The sequence below is a fragment of the Rhinolophus sinicus genome, linkage group LG01 (genome assembly GCF_036562045.2).
Source record: "Rhinolophus sinicus isolate RSC01 linkage group LG01, ASM3656204v1, whole genome shotgun sequence".
Taxonomy (NCBI): domain Eukaryota; kingdom Metazoa; phylum Chordata; class Mammalia; order Chiroptera; family Rhinolophidae; genus Rhinolophus; species Rhinolophus sinicus.
Genome location: NC_133751.1, coordinates 27,065,406 through 27,086,787, shown reverse-complemented (window position 1 = coordinate 27,086,787; position 21,382 = coordinate 27,065,406). Strand labels below are relative to the sequence as shown.

The 21,382-nt window shown below is 38.1% G+C and overlaps 1 protein-coding gene across 3 annotated transcripts; it reads left to right on the top strand.

Annotated features, from left to right (window-relative positions):
* The first annotated feature begins 8,016 nt into the window (after positions 1-8,016).
* Positions 8,017-21,382, top strand: CCNL1 (cyclin L1). Of its 3 annotated transcripts, XM_019731957.2 has the most exons (11): positions 8,022-8,993; positions 9,281-9,355; positions 9,838-9,947; positions 15,585-15,705; positions 16,804-16,868; positions 18,542-18,641; positions 18,735-18,839; positions 18,929-19,070; positions 19,301-19,412; positions 19,502-19,600; positions 20,588-21,382. In XM_019731957.2, the coding sequence occupies exons 1-11, from the start codon at positions 8,691-8,693 to the stop codon at positions 20,934-20,936; spliced, it is 1,581 nt and encodes a 526-aa protein (XP_019587516.1). In that variant the 5' UTR covers positions 8,022-8,690; the 3' UTR covers positions 20,937-21,382. The 3 variants fall into 3 exon arrangements, with proteins under 3 accessions (XP_019587518.1, XP_019587517.1, XP_019587516.1); XM_019731959.2 differs by lacking the exons at positions 18,735-18,839; positions 18,929-19,070; positions 19,301-19,412; positions 19,502-19,600; positions 20,588-21,382 and adding an exon at positions 17,109-17,122 and having other exon boundaries at positions 8,017-8,993; XM_019731958.2 differs by lacking the exons at positions 18,542-18,641; positions 18,735-18,839; positions 18,929-19,070; ... (1 more) ...; positions 19,502-19,600; positions 20,588-21,382 and adding an exon at positions 17,109-18,219 and having other exon boundaries at positions 8,017-8,993.

Below are 21,382 nucleotides of genomic sequence, written 5' to 3'. Positions count from 1 at the left end.
GGGTGAGCCAAGGTCAAACGATATCTTGGCCTTCACGTTTATAAATAGTTCCTGAAACTACTGAGTGGGTGGAATCGAGCTTTTGCAGCTCTTGCCTTCCCTGCTGTCATCCATTTCTCCCTGAACTGGCTCAGTCCCTGGAAAAGACCAGGTTGTGATTTCAGTGTCTACAGATAGAAAACTGAGCTCAAAAAAATCGTAATTCACCAAACAATGCCTAAAAGAGCTCAGATCCAGCTTTTAAGTTTGAAGCTGCGATAGTCCTGCTGGGACTGACTGAATGAATATGAATGAATGAATGAATGAATGAATGAATGAGACTACTCCTTTTAAATTTCTGTCCTGAAAAAGGTATTGATATTCTTAAATATAAAGACAATTAGTGATCAGGCTGACATCTCACAATGACCCCTCTTTCACTTTAAGGAGTAACTGGATTGTTTTTGAGACTCCCGTGATACACATGAAAACAATCTGTACACTATATAGAAATTATGTATCAGCTCTAATTAGTCAATCTCAGGATGTAGGAGTTAGATACCGCTGAAATGTTTCCAGATTTGTGAATACAATAATCTTATTCTGTAGTAGTTTTAAGGTGTGGCAGATGAGTAATAGCTGGTTATGTAGTGTGCATGCTTGTGTCATTGTCACTGTGAGGAAATCTTTCCCTGAGGCAAAACTAGACTAGGTCTCCAGTGACTTTAATGTCACAGTGCACATAATTTAAATCAAATAAAATTTCCTCTAAAACACAAGAGAAAGCTTGTTCTTTCAGTTACACAGTAAGATATTATTTTCACTAATAACAAAAGTTACACCTGTCCTGGAGAACCAGCATTGCCATACAGCCTTTGGATACTGCCGTAGAGGGAATATTGTACTGGGCACCAGAAAAACCAGAGTTCTAATCTCACCCCTGCCACTCTAAAATCTTGGTCAAATCATTTTATATCTCTAAACTTCCCTTTCCTCACATTTAATGGGGTCTTTGCCACTCTCCCCAATTCCCCTGTTGTATTTTGTCCTTTGTTTTAGCATTTGATGTACTCTGTTTGCTGGTCAGTCTGCACTTTGGTCTTAATCCCTAGCAATTACATACCGTGTTTCCCCGAAAATAAGACCGGGTCTTATATTAAGTTTTGCTCCAAAAGACGCATTAGGGCTTATGTTCAGGGGATGTCATCCTGAAAAATCATGCTAGGGCTTGTTTTCTGGTTAGGTCCTATTTTGGAGAAAACATGGCAGTTTACTGAGTACTCACTAGATGTTTGTTGAAATAATTCCTTCCAACTCTACAAAGTTTCATTATGGACCATTTTTCTTCTTTGAAACAATGTGCATAAGATCTGTTATTAAGAATGCTATTTATTGTCAAAGAATCATCCCCACAGATTACTTACTAATTACAAAGGTATAAAGGGTACCTCTACAATGGATAGATCTGGTGGACACCACAGCAACCAAATGATCAAAATTAACCAAAAGGTGGACAATAAATAATTGGACATTGTGTGTCCCCTGATGTGAAGCTCTGAGAAGGATGCAACATCATCCATGAAGTATTCCTGGAAAAGTGTTTAACCTGAATCTAATCATAATGACAAAATCAGACAAATCTAAATAGCGGAACATGCTGCAAAACAGTTGGCTAGAAATCATGAAAAATATAAAACACAAAAACCTCAGGGAATTGTTCTAGATTAAACAGAAACGACAACTCTATTCAGGGAACTTGATGCAAGGCTCATTTATTTTTGTTTTATAATGTTCAAAACGGCTAATGTATTTCTGATTCCCAGAGTTACTTCCTGTTCCTGCTGAGAAAACTAATTAAATGTGTAGGGAGCTTCAGAAAAGCTGATTATTATTATTCCTAAAAGTTTCTTCACTGAAAGTCTGCTTGTATGTATTAAATTTTTATTGGAAATAGAAAAAAATACTAAACAGGATCAACTACTTCATTATTCAAAATTTAACTTTCAATCCTTAAAAGGAAAATGGAATCATTTTTTTAAATGTCATTTTCAGTAACTTGCTTGGTCCTTTCTATTTTTAATTGCCTAGACCCAACCAAAGGGAAACAAAGAATAACAAAACTGAAACCACCAGAAAAACTTGTGGAAGTTAATGTTCTTAATTTTAGAGTTTCTGATTTATAGCTTTTGATTTTCTTGTTGAGGTAATTACTGCTTTCCAACTTCCAGAGCTCCTGGGGGACTCCAGAAATGAGGGCCTGTTTCTCAGCCCTTCATATTGTAGCCCCCGCCCACCTCTGCAGCCTCATTAGCCCCTAGTGTGTGTACACACACACACACACACACACACACACACACAAAAAAAAAATCACACCATAGTATTCCTTGTGTACGTCTTTTAGTTAAGGTGGGTTTAAGAGTAAACAGATTTTTTTTTAAAAAAGTTACTTGTTCATGAAACTGGAAATCTCAGGGATAGAATATAGGGTATGGCTACATGCAGAACCGTAAGCGAGGTCACTGGATTGGGTTTCTGTCTTTAGTCTCCGGTCTCCACTTTTCTCCTTTGCTGGCTCCATTCCCAAACTGGTTCTCTCCTCCAGTATAAAAAGGGCAGTCTGTAGTTTTGGGCTTACATCCTCCTCTCAGCAATCCCAGCAGGAATAAGCACTTCTGTCCCCTCCCCTGGCCAGGGTTCCAGGAGAAGTCTTGGACTTGATGGCCATCCTGAACCAATGGCTGGGAAGCAGGGAAGCAGCCTAAGACAACAGGTGTCCACTATATTTCTCCACACACCCAGCAATCTCATTACCTCCCTGCCCTGGCTCCTGCTTCTCCTCTGCCTACAGTGCTCTTCCACACTTATTCTTCTGACAAATGCCTATGTAGCCTTTAAAACCCAGATCACGTATCTCCTCCATTTTGCCACCTTGTTTGTTTGCCTGACTCATCCTGGGAACCATTTCCGTACCTTGTACCTATTTCTACTATTATCAAACCGAACTGAAAGTTAAAAAAAAAAATTAAAAAAAAAAAACACAATTAATTGCAATTGTACAAGTAATATATGCTCATTATTTAAAAAAAAAAATTCAAAGAGTAATGACACTCAAAGATTAGCCCTTGAACTAGTATCAAACTCTGAACTGTTTGTTATGGGTCCTCAATGAGATGAGTACAGAAGATTGAGAGTAAATGTCTAGAAATTGTTATGGTGATTTGACACAGTAACTTTTGGTCTGTTGAAGCTAATAATAAGCAATTCAGGCTTGCATTTTCAATGTATTTCAAAATTTCATTTTAGTAGTAATTCATCTTTATTGGATTTTATAAAAGTATCATTCCACACCAGGTTGAATATGTATATTGCTATCCCTTTTATATGCAATTAACAGTATGTGTATATAGAGATATGTCTATATCTGGAAGGATAGACATCATGTTGTTACCTCTGGGGAAGGTAATGAGATAATTTTGGTGAAAGATTGGGAATACAGACAGGTGGGAATGGGGCTTTTACTTTTTACTTTGTAAAGTTCTCTATTGCAAAGCTTTTCAAACTAGTTGGTCAATTTCTAACATGAAATACCATAAAGAATGAAACCATCCTTGAACTGACTTGGATTATTTGCAATCAGCAAATATTCAGTATCCATTATTGACAGCCTCCTCTTTGGACCTTACTGTCCTTGTATAAGAAACAAGAGACTAGAATAAGTTTTAACTTTAAGCTAGCTCCCAAAGCAAACCTGTGGGTTTGTTGGTTTTATAGCTTAGTTTATTAAATTGGCACTAGCCTTAACTCTTTGTCACACATGCCCTAGTGCTGGACACACCTCCAAAAACTGTCCCAGAGCCTATGTTCACACATAGGCACCAAACCACTTCACAGTATTGCTTTTTGTGAGCTCCCATTCCCTCACCACCACTCTCCAGTCACAGCAATTCCAACAAGCCTCCTGTTCTACAGCCCATGACTCTATAGAACATAAGTTGTGGCCTATTTACCTAGCCCACTGTAGAGGAAAACAGAATAGAGCAGGAGTGGAAACATGGCTAATCTGCTACAAAATGCTGCAAAGGGAACAGGATAAATGAGGACTCATGAGGGCTGTGGTGGTAGGACAGACTGAGGATGGAACTGGTTCCTGGACAGAAAGGAAAAGGCAAGACCAGACTGCCTATGCAAGGCACTGGGAGAAAAACATACAATTCAGTGCACAAGTTTTTTGATAAAGTATCTACCATATACACAGTGTCTACCAGGTTCTATGAAGAATGCAAAATAAACACAAAATGGTACCATTTTTAAAAAGTCAAGACACACCCATGAAGTGATCAAGTAGCAATACCTAATAGTATGGGATAATGTCTCGAAAGGTGTGCTGGCGGTCATAAATACTATGAGAGAGTCCAAAGAAAGGGAAAACTTGTGAAAGCTAGATCAGATGGGGGAAGGCTTCTGGCAAGAGGTAGATCTCAGAAAAATTGGTAGGATTTGATTAGCAGAGAGGAAGAGTAAGAATGCTGTAGGCTTGAGAAATAGAAAGTGTGAAATCTGGAAGATAAATGACATGTTTGTTAGTGAGGAGAGGGGTCCAGCTGGTCTTGGTTCAGGAAGAGATATGGCGGAGGAAGAAGGTGAGGTGGTGATGCAATTAGGAAATGTATGACAAGGTAAGTTTAGGTTATGGAAAGTCTCAACTGCCAAAAGGTGGTTGAGCTCTACCTGTCATTTCCAGAGTTTTTGAGAAAGTGGGGTAAAGAAACTGATATCTCAAGATTCATAGATTTCCTAGGATGAAGGAGGGATAGCAGAGATGAAGAAGACCATTTAGAAAGCTACTATATTGGTACAGGCATGAGGTAACAGCAGATATGGTAGAATAGACAGAACAGGCAGATTTGAGAACAATTTCCTTCCTTGAAGGAAAGAACAACAGGACTGGGTGACTAAAATAAAGAAGAAATAAGAATAAAAGATGAGTCTGAGGTTCAAGATGTCTGGAAGACCAGAGTCAAAGAATTTTAGACCCGCAAGGGGTTCGGTCAGATTCCCTTGCTTTAAGAAATTATAAAACTAGTTGTTTCAAGTTTTATATAGAACTAGTTTTCAGCAGCACCTGGGCAGCAGAATGCCCAGGCCAGTGCTGTTATGAGATTTTCCAAAGAGTATATACCTAAGTGTTAATTACATATAAATCAATTTCAGAATTACATATAAATCATTTTCAGAATGACTATTTCTAATGATGAGAGCAACCAGACAAGAATGTGATGTCATAATAACTGTTCCAGGACTAAATGAAAAATAGGCATGTAACTACATGAATAGTTCATGTGCAAAGTCAGATACTCTATGATTTCTGCTGTGAACAGAAACTTGATTAGTAATTTCTCAAAGTTATAAATTCTGACGATGTTAACCATAATGACTTAACCCTTCTCTGTTTGCTCTTTGTACCTACTGGTCACTCTACCATTTGTCTTGTGTGTACCATTCTCTTTTTATTAGCTCCTTCTAGATGGGAACTTACACTTCATTTGCCCTTAGCTGAAATTACTGTTGTGTTATTAAATTCTGGTGGTCTACTGGTGAATAATTGCTTGCTGAAGAAATTAATGGAATTACACTAATTGAGAGTTTAGGATTAAAGAACCTGAAAGTTTAAATAATTAAAAAAAAACATGCTCCCACAGAGGCTGCAGATACTAATGGAATGAGAACTGATTCAAGCATCAAGAATATGACTGATTCTTCAGTGGTCCCGGCGAGGCCACTGATAATTTTTTTCTCTTCAGTCATCATCTGAAGCCTGCAGGTCTTGAAACAATAAAGCACAACTTTTCTCTAGTCATCTCTGATTTCCTTTTAGACCTGGGTGAACTCAGGGCCTACTTGTAGGACCTCTGTTTGTTAATATACAAAATACATTACAAACTTACCATTCTGCTTGTTGAGAAAGAATATACAAAGTATATTACAAACTTACCATTCCATTTTTTCTTAAGAGTGACAACTCAATCATTTACCTTCCTAATGGAACAGTCTCACTTGCCTGAACTCATTTCTACTAATGCTTTTATATAATTAAAACATGTGCTTTACTCTTCTCAATCCTGGATCCTTTATAACTCTGAATGTTTCCCCCCATTTTAATGTTGATGTTTACAAGTAGGTACATGGAAAAACAACTTTCTTCAAAATAACTTAGAAACAAACAACTCTTCCAGACTACGATTTTTTTTTTTCTGGATTTGACCCTGAAAAGGATAGAATACGCGTAAATTTTGTATTTAACCCCTCTACTGAAACAACCTTGTGGAACAGAGCCACTAGACTAGACCCATTGCTTTCCATTCTCTGGATTAGTCACAGGTTTTGTTTTGTTTTTTAATTAAAATTAAAAATAACATCCCAGTTTGATAAGGTAATGCTAAGCAAATAAAAAACTGGCTCACCTCCTCCACTACCTTTGTTGAAGCTGAAAGGGGGAACAATGAAAATAGTCTTATCTATTGGATATAATTTGGGGGTACAGTCAGAAGGGAGTAGGAAATGGGCACAGAGTTGTGGAATAATTTGGGTAGTTCTGCTCTTGTGGAAATGACTGCCAGACATAGGAGGTAGGGAGCTGGGAGGTCCACTGGGAAAAGGTATCAGGAGTAGATAGCCCCTCCCCCTCCCAGAACTTCTCCCTCTTAAACTTGTGAACTTTTTTGGATTAATGTGGATCTAGAGGGTAAAAATATATTATAAAATATATCACTACATCACCAAGTCAGTTTATTGGAGAGGCATGGTGGAATAACCTTTAAAGAAGAGAAAATCTCCCATTAAAAATGGTCTTAAAATAAGTTAAATTACTCAAGTCATTACAAACATAAGTGGTGATTTCTTTGGCGTTCAATGTTTCAATGAAGCATATTAACATTTAGCTTTTTTTAACCTTTTATTTTAAAATAATTGAAGCCTCACAAGAAGTTGCAAAAATAGCAGTTCCTGTGTACCACTCACCCAGCTTTCCCCAAGGATATTAGTATCTTACACAACCATAGTGGATTCTCAGAACCAGGAAAATAGCCTATCATCCGTTAAGTTTTTAAAGATCTCAACGTTTGGTATAGTATTTTAAATCTCTCCTGAATACAGGGGAAGGAAGTTTCCCTGAAAGCAGCCTAGCCAGAAAGGTGAGGGAGGTGACATGTATAGAGAGAGATCAAGTGCTTTAGCCGGTACCTTAATTACACTCTTGGAGCAATGTTTCTCAACCCTGATTGAACCCTGGCATCGCTGGAGGATGGACAAAATCACTGGCTGGGCCCGCTCCAAATCAATTCCATCAGCCTCTCTAGGTAAGGCGCGGGCATCAGTGTGTTTTAAAAGCTCCTCAGAAGATCGTAACGTGCAGCCAGGGTTCAGAACCACTGATGTCAGTCTTTACTAAACAAGGTGGCTTGAATGCTTTTTTAAAAACTGAGGTTTTTGCATATATTTTGCCTTAGTGACATCACTGACAAATATTGAAATGTATTCAAAATCCCTTTGCTCTATAGATCCAAGTTTCAATGCCCGTTTGATAATTAAATTAAGCGTTAAAGCAGAGCTATGGGATAAACACGTAATGGGGCTGCCCATCCTTGGACAACGTCTCAGCGTCCCAGTCCGAGTGGGATAAAAACATGGCTGGAGTAAACCAAGATCAACTTCTTTCCCTCCAACTCGTGACTCGAGTAGTTTAGCTCAGTCGTGTTGTTTGCACTTCTAATTTGAGAAAATGTGGGAATTACTCGCTACTATTAAGGAATAAAATAGGAATGAGGTTTCCCCATTCTAATCGGGGTAACCACGTACGAATGGACTCTCGGGGTTATAACCCGATTACCTCTGTCAGGTTCTTACCCTACAACCATTTCAGAAACGGGGGACTTTCCAGATGACTGGAGGCCGCGGCGCGTCACCGGCTCGGTCTGAGCGTCGCAAGCGAAGCTGTGGAAGCAGCCGCCCTCCGCTGTCCCCCGCGCTCCCCCGCGAGCCTTTTTTGGGGCGCCGGTGTGGTTCACGTTCCTGTTTTATACGAATACTGGAGAGCAAGCCTCTCCAGGTCCCCTGCGGGTCACTTTAAAACGACCTGTCCGTCCGTTCGCAGCAGCGTCAGTTACCATTTACACCCGTCAACGCGGTCGGCCCCGCGCTTCCCTTTGTACGCGCAGCACCGGCGCCGACACGTTGGGAGAGGACAAGAGATCGACGCCAAGGGACACACGTTGGAGACAAACTGCTAAAACCGCGCAGGGCTATCGTCAATTTTGCCAACTCTAACTTGGGAATCAAGTTATTTTGTAAAACTCCCTTGTTCTGCTGGCTGAACATAATCACGAACGAAGCAGGTTGGACCTGTTTGAACCACAAAGACGACCTCCTGGGCCACTCAGCGGCCCCCGCACACAGGTCACCCGGGTCACGCGAGGGTCTCCCACCACAGCCGCGGCTCCGGGAAGGCGCGGCAGGAGGCGCCGCGGACGGAGGCGAGGCCTGCAGGGACTAGTTGGCGCGCGTCGGCCGGACGTGGTGACGTCAGAGCGGAAGCGCACGCTGCGTGAAGCGGCCCAGAACCCGGCGGTCACGGGAATATCCGTCGCGCCGAGGACTCTGGTTAGTTTCGCTCCGGGTTCCGGCTGCGTTGGGCGTGCGTGCAGCTCGCTGAGATTATGGCGTCCGGGCCTCACCCGACAGCGACCGCTGCAGCCGCCGCCTCATCGACCGCCCCGAGCGCGGGCGGCTCCAGCTCCGGGACGACGACCACGACGACGACCACGACGGGAGGGATTCTGATCGGAGACCGCCTCTATTCGGAAGTTTCGCTCACCATCGACCACTCGCTGATTCCGGAGGAACGGCTCTCGCCCACCCCGTCCATGCAGGACGGGCTCGACCTGCCCAGCGAGACGGACTTGCGCATCCTGGGCTGCGAACTCATCCAAGCCGCTGGCATCCTCCTCCGGCTGCCGCAGGTCAGTACTCCGGCCCCGGGCCGGCCGGGCTCCCCTCTCCTCCCCGCCGTTCCCTGCGCTGTGTCTCAGTACCACCGCGTCCCGGCCGGGTGGCTTTGGCCCTTTCGGGCTTCCCAGCCGCGGTTCCGAGCCCCAGCCCGGGCGTGCGTGGCGCGGGAGGGAAGGGAGGAGAATTTCATTTGCTCTTAGTGAGGGGGAGGGGGAGCGAGCGGCGGCACAAAATGGCGGCGGCGCCTAGTGCGGGGCCCGCCTGACCCTGCGCTTTGGTTCTTCTCTCTTGACTGCAGGTGGCGATGGCAACGGGGCAGGTGTTGTTTCATCGTTTTTTCTACTCCAAGTCTTTCGTCAAACACAGTTTCGAGGTAAGTACAGCGGGGGCGGGCGAAAAAGGATTTCTTCATCCGGAAATGGGAAGTAGGGGGTTAGAGTCCACTGCTAGCTTTTCCAGAAAAGGAGTGGTTAGTTTAGGCCTTTGTACCTAGTTCTCACGCCCCGGAAGTAGGGATTTTGAAATGTGTTAGAAACTGGAAAATGGGTCCTGGGCCCAGGTGCTCTTTTATCAATAATTAGAATTTTCAACCAAATGCAAAACTCCTGTGAGACTGAGCTTGACTCTGAATTCAAAATTAAGAATTAAGCAATAAAAACAAACCATAGTATCAGCATAGCTTATGGCCTGGAAATGTCAGTTGTAATTTCACTTTGCCAAAGGTTGTCCCAATTGTGTCCTAAAGTTTCTTCATCAAAATTAGTTCATTAGATTTTGAGAGGGGCACTTTTTCCTAACTGTACTTGAGAGTGCCATAATCTAACAACTGTTTATTGGATCGTTTTTCTTTTTCAGATTGTTGCCATGGCTTGTATTAATCTTGCATCAAAAATTGAAGAAGCACCTAGAAGAATAAGAGATGTGATTAATGTATTTCATCACCTACGCCAGTTAAGAGGAAAAAGGTAAGATTGGCATTGTTGAACCACAGCATCTCTTGCTAACGACTGTACCGTGCACCAATCATCAAATCAAAACATTCTTTCCTCTCAAGTTAAAAACCCATGCAAAGGAAAACTTATTTAGGTGGTGAAATTCACATAGGCGCACCCTGATACTTTTTATGAAGAAACCACAATTAACCGGCTATCTAAAGTTTGTAGAGGCAGTTACATTTATGGACAATCCTAACAGTGCTGTGAAGCAGTCCTGTGGCTTAAGATTAAACAAGAAAGGGAATACGTTTGGCTCAAGTGTGAGTGTATTCTGTAAGTTGTTTTCCCCCTCCCCTCTCTGGAAGACTGAAGGCTGGAAGTTTAAACACTGCAGTTTCAAGTTAATACTGTGGCAAAGTTTTGTGTAGATTGTTTTTCTACTGGAAGTCCCAGTTAATTCTTTGTCAATTGAGGTTGGCTTTTGTTAGAATACCTCTCAACATTGAACTACGATATATCGCGTAATACCGGATCTGAAAGGACTGCAGGATGATAAAGTTTGAAGTTTGAAGTCAAAGGGATTAAACAGGTATTTTGTTTTGGTCAGATACAGTCTCAGTGAGTGGATTAGAAAAATAACTCTTAATTGACTGGGTTGTATTTAGATAAGACCCATTTATTCTATCTTGTAAGAAAATAGAGACCAAAATTGTGTCATATAGATGGTGTGGCTACATCATAACACGTCATGTGAGGCAATATCAAAATTTTAGTTGGCAGAGCTTGTGCCTACAGGTGACTTCTAGGGCACACTGCAGAAGGATATATGTGGTGTAGACTAGTTCTTGTTTTCATTTCCTAGGAAATCGTGATGAAGTTAGACAAACTTGTACTGAGTTTGACAGGAAGTTATGAAAGCATTATAAGTTGTTTTGGGAGGTTGGGTATTGTTTAGTGCCAAATTAGTATTCTTCATGAGTGGTCCTTGTTGGCTGAATCTGTAAGTTGGCAGTAATAGAACTAACTATTCAGGAACAAACTAGTAGTAAAGTAACCTTAAAACGATTGGTACCTTAAAACGATTAGTCTAGTTAAAAAAATCTGAAACATTGCTACCCAGATAGTTTTCTTACATACTTCTTTTTTCTGCCATCTTTTCTCATTCACCCTAACCATATCCAGGGATAGACTAATTTTTTATTCCATTTTAAAATGTCTTTTAGCTTCTTGGTGAGGAATTCCTGGAAATTGGGAAGATTTCAATTTGGTATTTAGTATGGCCTGAGCTGAAATTTGTAGTTAGATATTTAGCTGATTCTTCAGGGTATTTAAAACAAAATGACACTAATAAAACGGCTCTTTATCCTCAGTCAAAAGATACTGTTGTGCTTAAAGGAAATAGCTTTCTGTTACTATTCTTTGAACCATCGAGCCACCATTGTTATCACTCACCAATGATTATCTACTTTGAAATTTTTCTGTGAGCTTTATTCTTTCTTGATGTCAGAGTAGGTCTTAACTATAAAAACCTCGGGATTTAAAACATCTCACCTGACTGTTGTGTGATGTAACAGCGCGTGTCTTTTTGTGTGTGTGGTCATTATTACAGAGATTGATTTTTGTTTCAATCTTAGAAATCTGATTATAGCATGAAATTTAAAAGGAGTTGTTAATTGCATGGAAGCCTTTTTTTTTAAAAGCAGGATGTAAAAGTGTTTCTATGCATATTACAAGTTTACTCAAACACGTAACTTGTATATGTTATTAACTTCAACTCTTTTTTCCCTTGCAACCGACTATACAGCGACCAGCTACATTTACCAAAGCCTGGGTGATGTGGAGTGGTACATAGAGATGAAGCTGTCGTCATGGCAACAGTGAGTGAAGTATCGAAAATCCCCAAGGAGAAGCCAGTGCTCTGAGAATAGGTCACTGGAATCGGGGACTAACAGGTTGGCCACTGGTGAACCATTTAGAAAAAACTCCTGTTTCTTGTTAAAAGCTTTTGTCTTTGCTGTCCAAGTTATTAGAACTATAGCTTAATATTTTTTTGTATAGATTAATGTCATTAGAAAGTATTTCAACATTACACTTTAGGTAAAGTATATCAGTTTATTTTAATAGTAGTTTAATGTAGTTCATGCATAGCTTTAAATTGTACTGTGACCATGAAAATTACAAAGGAGGCATCATTTTTGTAGCCTTGGGGTTACTGTTTTTCAGTCCCAGCTACACATTAGAATCATAAGACAAGCTTTTAGAAAGTCCCAATGCTCAAGACGCATTATTTGACTTTTTTCCCTCTTTGATTTTTTTGTAGTTTGAGAATTGTCTTTTAAGCTCAGAATAAATGGCTGAATTTAAAGAGAATGTTGTTTTTCCATTTTAATGGTTTTCAAAATTAAAATTTGCTTTTGATATGCATCATTTTCCCAGCAAATTAAGGGATTTCTGTGTGTTAAGGAGGCCACATTCATACTATCTAAGCCTTGTCTAAAAGACAATTAAATCTTCAAAGACTGCTACAACCACTCTCATTGGTGCATATATGGTGTAATATTTTCAACATATATGTAGATCATAGACGAGAATTGGAAGGGTCTTAAGATCTTGTCATTTAGTCTATCTTTCCTCTGCAGTTTAGTTTGGTGGCTCTAAAGGTGGCCTTCAGTTTGTTTAAACACTGCTAAAGAAAGAGTGGTCCTTTGAAATAGGCATTACAAACTTCTGTATTTGGAGCAGCGGTCTGTCTCCTTGCAAACTACTCATTTTAGTGTTGTTCCTTGAACTAATTCCAAATTTTCTCGATCCTTGTACTACACTAGTGAAATTTAGCTGTGTTTGGACCTCCTAATCCCAATTTCTTTTTCTTCAAGGTGTATTTCAACAAAATCATGCTAAGGGACAAATAGCTCTTCTAAGAGACCAGATAATAAACTTTCAGTGTCCAAAGCCCAAGATTTTCTGTTAAAATTTATTCATTTCATATAAATTACTTTGAAAAATCTGACAAACTTAAATGCAGGGGAGGAAGAGTTAGGTTTGGTTGGTTGTTGGTGATGAACATTTTTTTCTCTCACTAGATGGTTTCGTTTTAAGAGATTTTAAAATGCCATCTCTTCAAACTTTGTTGTGAATGAAAGTTGACCTGTGGGGAGGAAGACATTCTGTCAAGCCTTAATTCAATTTAATGTGCTTGTTGCTACAGAAAGTACTAATTGGTACTTTGTTAATATAAGTAAAGAAACCCTTTGCTTAGACAATTTTCTTGAACCTTTTCTTGCTGATTTATGGGAATACAGTTTTCTACTGCTGCAGTATCTTTAAAATGTAGTTTGTGAATTACATGTTTATTGAGCCTTCCTTGGTTTGTGAGGTAAAACCAATTCTGAAATAAATGAAGGTGTTAGATTTTATACTCACAAAATTAATTCTGAAAACTGCAGATAATAGTAGGCCTAAAGCAAGAAATTGAGTACATAGTAGAATTATAGTAAATAACGGGTTTGGTTTCCTTAATTGATTTAATGTTATGACACCAAAAAGGGGAAAGTAAAGATTGTAGCAGAATAGATGGAAGATAACAATTCCTATAAGTAGAATTAATGAAGGATTAAGCCTGATTTTGGTACCAGATAGCCAAAATTCAAAGAAGTGTTTAGCTGGTTTGATTGCAAGAAAAATGAATTTTAACAGACTTGGAATGAAGGCAGCTCTTAAAGCAAACTTAATAAGAGGTACAAAGGAGTTTGCTCAACAAGTGGGGGAAAATGAGACAAAACTGCTTGTATAAAATTGTATTTTTATACAGATTCTAATGGTGCAGTTTTATTCTGAATTACAGTGGTTTAAGAGTTAAAATGGCATGTAGCTGTAACCGAGTATCTCCTAATGCCTGTTGAAGGAGGGCCATTAGATAACTAGTCATCAGAGAGAGTCTGAGGTGGATTTAATTTCTTTCCAAATTTCCTGTTAACAGTGAAATCTGAAAAATCATAAAGCTGAAGATCTTTGAAATATGTTTTCATATATACATGTGTTGCTCTCATTTGAATTAAATTTGATTTTTTTTCCCCAGAGAGCAATTAACGTGTAACCTATTGTCCTGATAAAATGAATTCATTGTGATACGTTGGAAATATATCCCCAATTGGTGGCCTCATTCCTTCACACCTTTCATATCTGTAATAGGAACTGAACTTGAGTGAAGGCCATTTTCAGTATTGTTAATTTAAGTAACAGCTATTTTCCATTTTGTCAGCTTTGCCAACTTTTGTTTAATGTAATTTGATTTTAAAAACATGGAATAATTTGAAATAGTCTAGTAAGCATTCCAGTTTTTGTAACTTTAAATGTGAGAAAATCAGGAAAATAAACGATAGCTGATTTTTACTCTCTTAACATGTCACTACAGGGATAGTTAGTGTAGCTTATTTCAGATTGTTTTCTGATCTTAAAGTGGATATATTGAAATAGGTTTTTGATTTTTAAAGTATGAGCTTACATTTTTCTGGATTTGGTGTGCATGTAAAATGAGGTATGAGTTGGGGTAATATTCAGAATGTGACTGTCTTTTAAAAATAGATGATGTGTTCTGCCCAGGGCAGAAACTTTTGAATCTTCTGGCAGAAAATGAATTGCATATGGGGAAAATATTTAAATGTTCTACCCATATACATACTGTATAATCAGTATCTTAATAAAAATGTATTTTTTGTCGGTTGGATCTAAAAATGTATCAAATGCAGGACATTGGGACCTTTCATAGGCTTTAAATGAAAATTCAAGTCCTGAAAAGAAACAAACTTCAGTAAAAAACCAGTTTTGAATTTCAACACTTAAATAAGATTGTGTTTTAATTGAATGTGCTGTATTTCTGAAGCGTTGAGCCACTGATTGATATATAGCCTTCTGCGTTATAACTTTGGAAGCTTATCAGAATTCAGTCTGGCACAGAGGCTGTGTTGTTCTGGTTCCCTCATCGTCTTCCCTTCTGCATTGCATGCTAAAGATACTGTCTAATAACTACAACTTTGACCAAATTTAGGTGTGGTTTTTATTGATCACTTTTGAGTTTTGAATCTGATTTTTTTTTAATCTAAGTCTTTAGTTTTCAGATTATTTTCTTTAACAGAGATTCTTAGAATTGTTTAAACGGATAACCCATTTTGGATTAGCTTACCCACCATATTTTCACCTAATTTTAGTTTTGGCCATGAACTAGCCAAGAGTTGATATTTTCTGAAAAGAGTGAAATCACTATAAACTTGTAAGGTCTTAGTAGTAAATATTTTCAAGAGCACGTTAGTTTTTGTCATTGGAAAGAGTCCGTGGAGACTAATGGGGTTTGTGATAATAAATCAAGTTATCACTTAAGTTAATATATATACCCAAAATATAATCAATGTAAAAAAACCCAGTAAATCCAAGAGAATTAGTGAATTTTTTTCATGTCAGGGTTCAGTTTCTATAGGAACTTAGTCTAGAAAGTACATATTTAATTAGCATAACTTGGACAGCACAAGATTAATGCTTTAACTTGTTTGCAGGAGTTTAAAAAGCTGGTTTCTGTTGCCAATAGTTGGTTGGAAGGGAAAACGGAGATGCCACAAATAAAATTTTTTGGATGTGCAAAACAGTTTTGATTTTATTTCTTACAAACTATAGGACTCCAAGCCCCCTGGTCCTTGATCAGAACTACATTAACACCAAAAATCAAGTTATCAAGGCAGAAAGGAGGGTGCTAAAGGAGTTGGGATTTTGTGTTCATGTCAAGCATCCCCATAAGGTGAGTTGTAGAGTACAGAAATTACATTCGTAAGTATTAGGGTTTTTCTTAAATTTTTATTTTACATGAATTTATATTCTGTTTATATTTAAGAGTTAACCTTGGTTTTAAAAAGCATCCTTTTAGATATTGAAATTTATTTTAAAAACTGGGAGTCAAAAAGACTTGGGTTCAAATCTCTGTTGTATAGACAGCGGTAAATTCTTTTTGCCTGTGGCTAACCCAGTTTCCCTACCTAGAAATGGAGACTGAAATAACTCATTCCAAGGAATAAATACATGTGTACAAAAGTACCTGGCATGCTACCTGTTGCACAGTAAAATGTTCAAAGCATGGTGGCTGCTCACTGTTACTGTTACTCAATGTTCATAGGTTTTTTCAGTGGCTCTCGGTTTGCATGTGATCATAAGTAATAGCAAAGTAGTTGAGACAACAGTTGCTCTGAGGGCAGCACTTACCTGCGATAGAAACTTGTCTCTGCTGTTACTTGTATGACCTTGGCAGTTATCTCTTCTCAGATACCACATCTCTAAAATTGTAACATGAGAATGATGGTAATACAGGTCCAGAAAAATCTCACCTGAACTGAAGTAAAGCTATTTATATGTAGTTTTTAATCACACTTCAGTGTGATAAGCTTCACTGTAGAAATATTTAGTGTTTGATTACTTAATCTAATACCCATGTGGAATATTAATAATATGTATCATGCCCATTGTGTAACTTTAGAAACACAGGCTGGAATTTTGGAAACATGCAGAATTACACCTTGGGAAATTAAATGCTGTACGCTCAGCTTTAACTTGTTTTCAGGACACAGTACCCACCACATAGTAAAGTATTCATGAAAAATTAGATATTGTTTTTAATTGAATTAACAATTTTCCTGTACAATTGTGGAACATTTTGAAGCATAATTTTCATGAAATCTAGTAACATCATAACGCACATTGACTCAGTTACATTTTAGGTTGGTTTGTATTATCTGTGCCGTTTAAAACTTGCAGCTAACATTTTCAGTTACTTACATTCATTTAAATCTGTACTCGTAAAGAACCAACAATATGCTAAATTGAATTTTTTTCCCTTGTCCTTTAGATCATTGTTATGTATTTACAAGTCTTAGAATGTGAACGTAATCAAACCCTGGTTCAAACTGCCTGGTAAGTTGCTTTTTTTACATTTTTTTTTCTAGCCAGGAAAACAGAAGCAGAAATAAAGTAAGTTTCATTTTCCCTTTCCAAAATAATGAGATGAGTTTCTTTTGGTGCTTTTTGTTTTTTTGTTTTTTAATCAAAAGGTAAATAAAGCTTATTTCTGCTTCCTGTTTTCTTGGCTTGACTAATTACTTTTAATGGAGAACTCAATTTAACTTTGTTCTTTTTTCTACTCTTTAATTAAAGGGTAGTCCATGATGGTAAGTCATAGAACTCTGCCCTCTGCACTTCAGCCCATGACCTCAGGATGGCCTGATTGGCTGCCCTGCTCTCCAGCCAATCCAGTGCAAGCTCTCATCCGAGATTCACTGAAGTGGTCCATATCCATCTGGCAGCATCTTCTAGTTCTGTCGGGGTGTCAAAAGGATTTGTATATTTGCTTCTAGAAGTAACTATTCAACATGCCTATGTATTTAATGTATACCTGTAACTATCAAAATGAATAGTTCATTTTTGATAGATTTGTTGTCCAACCATTATGAATTAAATAGTTTTTTTGTCAGGAGTTTGACTAGATTTCAATGTATAGCATGAATTCTATCATATGAAACTACAACTTGCAGCTTAAAGTGGGCACAATTCCTATACTGGATGAATTTATAGCTTCTGGGCCATTGCAGGCAATAATATTAGAATTAAGTACTTCATTTTTAAGAGATACTAACATAAGTGCTTTAGAACTTGCACTTGAGATGCAGATGTATGATTTGGAGTGCTGGCTTATTTAAAGGCAAAACAAGGAGTTGGTCCATCCACAACTACCGTCTCAAGACTGTTGATGTGTAGGACTTAAGTGACATAATTTTTATGTTCTGAACTTGACGGCCATGCTTTTGGACTCAGTAAATATTAGTATTAGAAAAGTCTCATTACTTTTATGAAATGCATGACATTTAATATACATGTTCTATAGAACAGCATTTAGCAGTTATCATGGGTAAGGATTTTTAAATAGTCTTTTAGGTTAACTTTAAACAATTTGTAAAATTTCTTCAATACTTGAGGAATATTGCGGGGTGGGTTTACTGATAAGTACAGCAGTTTATTTACTGAAGTAGTTTATTGCTTTCATTTGTAGTCACAAAAAGGTATGTAAACAAGGCTGTTATATATGTTTACTTATTGCTCTTCACTTCCTACCTGGATTTTCTGAAGTAGCTTAGTTTTCTACTATAACTTGGTGAGTGCTTACCTTTTACCCCTGTCACAGTACTTTTGAGTTTTTGAAAGAACTTGGTTGACACTGCTTTTCATTGTGGATAAAGGAGAGATGGTCAATAAATGGCTTGAAGTATTACTGGAGTGGTTTATGATTTCTGAAACTAGTCATGTTAGAATTGACTTTCAAAGCATTACTTTTCTTAGAAATAAGAAAACTGTTTGGAATAATATGGAATTATTTTAAAGGACTTTGGTCATAGATAGGAAAGCTGAAAAATTGTTCTAGTGTTAAATTCTTATCTCTTACTAGTTTTTGAGTTAAGAATTGTTACATGCTAGAATATGAGGATATCAATATAAATATGAGGAGAAAAAAGAATAAAGTAGATTGAGTCTCCAATTTTATATAAGCTTTAGAATTGTTTATGTACAGAGCTTATGGTTGAAATATTTTTCAGGAACTATATGAATGACAGTCTTCGAACCAATGTATTTGTTCGATTTCAACCAGAGACTATAGCATGTGCTTGCATCTACCTTGCAGCTAGAGCTCTTCAGGTAGGTATACATAGCTTGTTTTGTCCTGTAGGATAAGTCAGTCGTTCTAATAAAAACAATGAAAATTTAAACCATTCTGTTTTTATGGTGTAGATTCCATTGCCAACTCGTCCCCATTGGTTTCTTCTTTTTGGTACAACGGAAGAGGAGATCCAGGATATCTGCATAGAAACACTTAGGCTTTATACCAGAAAAAAGGTACTTCTGATTACTCATGTGCCATCACTTTCTCAGTGCTGACATGCTACTATGAAGGAGAGATGACAACTTCATTTTCCTCCCCACAGCCAAACTATGAATTACTGGAAAAAGAAGTAGAGAAAAGAAAAGTAGCCTTACAAGAAGCTAAATTAAAAGCAAAAGGATTGAATCCTGATGGAACTCCAGCCCTTTCAACCCTTGGTGGATTTTCTCCAGCCTCTAAACCATGTAAGACTTATTCAGAATTGAAATGAGTTAGGTACTAAAGGTGTGATTATTAGAAAGCTTTAGCATTTAACAGCTCATAGAAGCATTGATGTTAAGAAACTTAACTATTTTGACAGTCAACTAAAGACTGATACTTGAAAGCATGATACTTGGAGTTACATTTAGAAACAATTTTTTGATCCTCTGTTAAATACAAGGATTGACATGTCTTTATGTTGCTGTTTTTTTAGCATCACCAAGAGAAGTAAAAGCTGAAGAGAAGTCACCTATCTCTGTTAATGTGAAAACGGTCAAAAAAGAACCCGAGGAAAGACAGCAGGCTTCCAAAAGCCCTTACAATGGGTGAGTATACTTGCGTTAGAAAAACTGACCTGAGGAATCTTTTATGTGTTTACTTTCTGTAACTAAAATGTTGTGTGTTTTTTTTAAAGTGTAAGAAAAGACAGCAAGAGAAGTAGAAATAGCAGAAGTGCAAGTCGTTCAAGGTCAAGAACACGATCACATTCTAGATCACATACTCCGAGAAGACAGTAAGTAACTATTCTTTCAGGGAAAATATGGAGTGTTTGAAAGTTGATGCTTTAAAAAAAAAATGAACATAGACTTTTTCAAAGTTACGATATATTTATTCTTCCATGAAGTTGAGTATGAGAAATGAGACTGTAAATATGCTCTGCATATATGTGGGATTTTGTTTGTTCTGTAGTGATGTATCTTAATGGCATTCTATGTTTTTGCCCATGTTTTTTTGAGAAGTGTAGGAGTTGGCCGAAGTGCTATCAAGGTATATAATACCCTGTTTATAGCGTGAAAACACTGTACAGTGGTTCCTTGATTTTCGAACTTAATGCGTTCCGGAAGACCATTCTCAGTTCTGAAATGTTTGAAAACCAAGGTGCGGTTTCCCCATAGAAAGTAATGCAAAATGGATTAATCCATTCCAGACCTTTAAAGTCAACCCCTAAAACTGCAAATTTAGTGTGAATTTTACTATCTAATGATACCATATAGATCCATAAAATTTATAGCGTTCATAAACCGAAATGTTTGTCAACGGAGAGTTCAAAAACCGAGGTATCACTGTATTGCTTTCTGATTACAGTTAGAAAACATGAATATTTCATTAACTACTTGTTAATAACCAGTAAGTTGACCATAGCCAAAGAATCTTCCCTAATTAGCTTTGTAATTAGATTGCTATCTATTTGTGGCTCTTCAGTGGCTCTTTTGAGCTTATGGGAGGTACTCAATAAAAACCAAAGCTATTTAGAACTTTCTGTAAAAATTGCTTGTTACTGTTCTCCTTGGAGTATACACGTATAGTAAGTTTATTTTAGATTTGTCTAATAAGGCTGGGGGGGAGGGAGGTAGTGAGGTGGGAGGAGAAATTTAGTAAGTCTTAAGTCTGGCCTGTCGGTGTAGGTCTGATAGTTTTGTTTGAACCTGTTATGAGCACCACCAAAATAGTCTGTTCCCAGAAGAAACTGAATCTAAACCTCAAATTTTTATTATCTAAGTTATAATAATAGGCGGAGTCGATCTGGAACATACAGCTCAAGATCAAGAAGCAGGTCTCGCAGTCACAGTGAAAGCCCAAGAAGACACCATAATCATGGTTCTCCTCACCTTAAGGCCAAGCATGCCAGGGATGATTTAAAAAGTTCAAATAGACATGGTCATAAAAGGAAAAAATCTCGTTCTCGGTCTCAGAGCAAGTCTCGGGATCACTCAGATGCTGCCAAGAAACACAGGCATGAACGGGGACATCACAGGGACAGGCGTGAAAGATCTCGCTCCTTTGAGAGGTCCCATAAAGGCAAGCACCATGGTGGCAGTCGCTCAGGACATGGCAGGCACAGGCGCTGACTTTTCTCCATTGAGCCTACATCAGTTCCTGGTTTTGCCTGTCTACAGTGTGATGTATGGACTCGTAATCAAAACATTAAAAGCAAGTGATTAGGATTTGATTTCTTAAAACCCTCTAGGTCTCTAGAAACACTGAGGACATTTTCTGTTGAAAAGAACTATGTTAAATTTTTTTATGCACATTAAAATGCCCTAGCAGTATCTAATTGAAAACCATGGTCAGGTTCAATTGTACTTACTATAGTCGTGTATTGTTTATTGCTATAAGAACTGGAGTGTGAATTCTGTAAAAATGTATCTTATTTTTATACAGATAAAATTGCAGACACTTCTATTTAAGTGGTTATTTGTTTAAATGATGGTGAATACTTTCTTAACACTGGTTTGTCTGCATGTGTAAAGATTTTTACAAGGAAATAAAATACAAATCTTGCTTTTCTAAACTA